We start from the raw sequence: 3,312 nt of genomic DNA, 5'->3' as shown, positions 1-3,312 counted from the left end.
GCTGCTGCCGCTGCTGCTGCTGCTGCTGCTGCTGCTGCTGCTGCTGCTGCTGCAGGGAGCGTGAGCGCAGCGCCCGGGGCGCGGGGGGGGCGGCTGCAGCGGGAGTGGGCGGGGCGGTACCTGCTGCTGCACCGCAGCCACTTGTACTGGTTTAGAGAGTTGGGGGATTATTTTTTGTGGGGTTTGGAGGGCTGTTTGGGGTCTTTGTCTTTGATAATAAATGAAATCCAAATTGATTTGGACTCCAAAAAAAACACAAGATTTGCCCTTTCTGCTGGCGGCTGGTTCTCCATGCTCATCGACACCACTGTGCAGCAGCGGGACAGGGGCACCTGGGTGCTGCACTTTCTCGCGCACCAAAATAAGGCGAGCTGCTGCTGCTGCTGCTGCTGCTGCTGCTGCTGCTGCTGCTGCTGCTGCTGGGGGTGCGGGTGCTGCTGCTGCTGCTGGTGGGGGTGCGGGTGCTGGAGAGGGTGCTGGTGGTGGTGCTGAGGCACCTGGGTGCTGCACTTCCTCGCGCACCAAAATAAGGCGAGCTCCTGCTGCTGCTGCTGCTGCTGCTGCTGCTGCTGCTGCTGCTGCTGCTGCTGGGGGTGCGGGTGCTGCTGATGCTGCTGCTGGGGGTGCGGGTGCTGGAGAGGGTGCTGGTGGTGGTGCTGAGGCACCTGGGTGCTGCACTTCCTTCCGCACCAAAACAAGCGAGCTGCTGCTGCTGCTGCTGCTGCTGCTGCCGCTGCTGCTGCTGCTGCTTTATGGGGAGTTATTAATTCAGTTTTATTTGATTTTTCTTTCAGGGAGAATTAATTCGAAACTCTTTTCCGCAAGTGGATTGGGGCGTTTTGCAAAAACGCGCGAGGCTTCTCGCCTCCCAAGCCGGAGACCCCACTTACCTTGGCTTCGGGCCTTAGCATGCACTCTCCGTGCATGCGCCAATGGGGCTGCATGCAGCCTGCATGCATGCATGCATGCATGCATGCATGCGCATGCGTGCATTGATGCATGCATGCATGCATGAATGCATGCATGCAGTGGCGGGGCTGCATGCGGCCAGCGTGCATGCGTGCAGTGGCGGACTGCATGCAGCGAGACAGCGAGACCCATGCATGCATGCAATGGGGGGGCTGCATGCAGAGTCAGACGCATGCATGCATGCAATGGGGGGGCTGCATGCAGCGAGACGCATGCATGCATGCAATGGGGGGTCTGCATGCAGCGAGACGCATGCATGCATGCAATGGGGGGGCTGCATGCAGAGTCAGACGCATGCATGCATGCAATGGCGGGGCTGCATGCAGCGGGGCACCTGCATGCAGCCAGAGGCGCATGCAGCGAGCGCCGCATGCAGCTGCGGTGTACGTACACCCCAGTGGCCGGCGCGGTGTACGTACACCGCGGGGTGTACGTACAGCTGGGCGAATTGGCACATGTTGCATGCGCCGTTTGGCGCGGACTTGTTGGATTTTTTTGGAAAGTTTTTGAGTTGGAGAGAATTTAGATTGGAGTTGTTTGTTCTTTTGTCGGAGTGGCAGAAGTATTTGTTTTGGCAGCAGCAAACTGGCAAAGTTGTTTTCCGCAAGTGGCATTTTGAGCTCCTTTTTTGCCAAAGACATTATTCAACTTTGCTGCTGCTTGCTTCAACTGCAGCAGCAGCAGCCTTGGCAAGCGGCTCGGGCTGTCTTGAATTGCTTCTCTTCTTCTTTTCTTTTTCTTTTCTTTTCCAACTTTTTTCTGTTATAAAAAAGGCTTTTGCTGACACAAGCAGCAGCAGAAATGACCAGTTTGCTGCAGCAGCACTTCGCTGAAGACAGCGGACAAACGGTGGGGAGAGCTTGCTGCTGCTGCTGCTGCTGCTGCTGCTATTGTTGTTGCTGCTGCTGCTGTTGCTGTTGCTGCAGCTGCTGTTGCTGCTGCTGCTGCTGCTTAGAGGTGGGCTTAGATCTAAGTGTTGTGCTGCTGCATGCGGTTTCGTGGGAGATGGCTCAGGAGTGTTGTTTGCTGCTCCGCTGCAGCAAGTGCTGCTGCTGCTGCTCACTGCAGCAGCAGCATTTGCTGCCATTTTATTCTGGCAGCTGCCAGAAGAAGCAACTCTGGAAAGTCTGCTGCAGTGTACAGACGCAGCAGAAGACCACTTGCTGCGCTGCTTCAAAAGCCGAAGGTGGCTTTCCTTGAATGGGAGGTTTGAAGTGTCACTCATTTTTTATTTATTTGAATTATAGTTTCATTTTTTAATTCTTTTAAAATATAAGAAACTATATTTCAATTAGTTCTGCTTTCGTTTAAAGGTGTAGTTGCATTGGTTCTCAGCGAAATCAACTATTTGAAATAAAGCTGAGTTGCTTTCAGTGTCCGCAGCAGCAAGACTCTGGAGCGAAACTGAATTCCTATTAATCTTCTAAATTGAATTCTTTCCAATATTTAATTTAGAATATTAAAATGCAATTTCTATAAATATAATTAAAGATTAAAATTAATTCAATTTGGGGTAATGCGGAGAAATTGCAATTTGAACTTCGGGTGGGCGCCTGAGGTGTTGTTCTGAAGGCGAACTTCTTGTGAGGATCGGAACTGCGATCTCACTGGAATTTGTGGCTTTTTGCGAGCTTTAAATGTTAAAAAGAATTAAAAAAGAATAAAAGTTTCATTTATTTTGTTTATTTGTTCAAACTATTGGACTTTTGTTCCGGATCAGCTGCCCGTTCAAGAACTCTGCAGCGGGCGGCGCCAGGAACACGCGGGAAACGCGGCTTTTTAGAATTAATTTCGCATCAAGACAGTCTTCAAAATATATTTTGTGAATTAAAATTGAAAATGCAATTTATTTTCCCGAGGGATTCCACTCGAACTTGCTTTCCACAGCTCCCCGCGAAAAACCATCAACCCAAACGGCTCCACCGGCTGCGGGGCTGCATGCGAGGGTTTAGGGTTTAGGGTTTAGGGTTTAAATTAGAGAAGAGGACTCTAGAATTCCCTTCTTTGGACGTTTTTTTTCATTTTTGAATGTCCCGAGCACTAAGTTTCCGTTTCGGGCAAAGATCGCCAGCCAACGGCGCCCCAGCAGCACCGCAGCAGCAGATCTTGCACTGCAAGTCCCGGACTTAGCCGCTAAACGCTAAGTCCAAAGTCTTAAGGATTTTCTGCATTTTGCGGGAGGCCTGAGGGGCCTCTGTGGCTGTGGCTGCGGGCCTTGGGCTGTGCTGCAGCGGGCAGTGCCCGACAGCTCGCACAGCAGCAGCTGCAGCAGCAGCAGCAGCAGCAGCAGCAGCAGCAGCAGCAGCAGCAGCAATGGAGGAGGACGGCGTGGCGGACCTGGCA

General features: G+C 52.3%; 2 protein-coding genes across 2 annotated transcripts in view; one reads left to right on the top strand and one right to left on the bottom strand.

The window, feature by feature from the left end:
• Positions 1 to 167: 167 nt before the first annotated feature.
• On the bottom strand, positions 168 to 911 carry ENH_00021580 (hypothetical protein; the record flags this gene model as incomplete). Its single annotated transcript, XM_013579537.1, has 2 exons — positions 168 to 677; positions 891 to 911. The coding sequence occupies 2 exons, from the start codon at positions 909 to 911 to the stop codon at positions 168 to 170; spliced, it is 531 nt and encodes a 176-aa protein (XP_013434991.1).
• Positions 912 to 3,282: 2,371 nt separating this feature from the next.
• Positions 3,283 to 3,312, top strand: part of ENH_00021570 (hypothetical protein) — a gene marked incomplete at both ends in the record, with an annotated part of 2,467 nt that continues 2,437 nt past the window's right edge. Inside the window, one exon of the mRNA XM_013579536.1 lies at positions 3,283 to 3,312. This exon is cut by the window's right edge and continues 517 nt beyond it. Within this exon, the coding sequence (XP_013434990.1) occupies positions 3,283 to 3,312 (30 nt within the window).

Source organism: Eimeria necatrix, genomic scaffold, assembly GCF_000499385.1.
Source record: "Eimeria necatrix Houghton genomic scaffold, Enh_scaff1750, whole genome shotgun sequence".
Taxonomy (NCBI): Eukaryota; Apicomplexa; class Conoidasida; order Eucoccidiorida; family Eimeriidae; genus Eimeria; species Eimeria necatrix.
The sequence above is the reverse complement of the archived record's forward strand: the minus strand, read 5'-3'. Positions and strand labels throughout refer to the sequence as shown.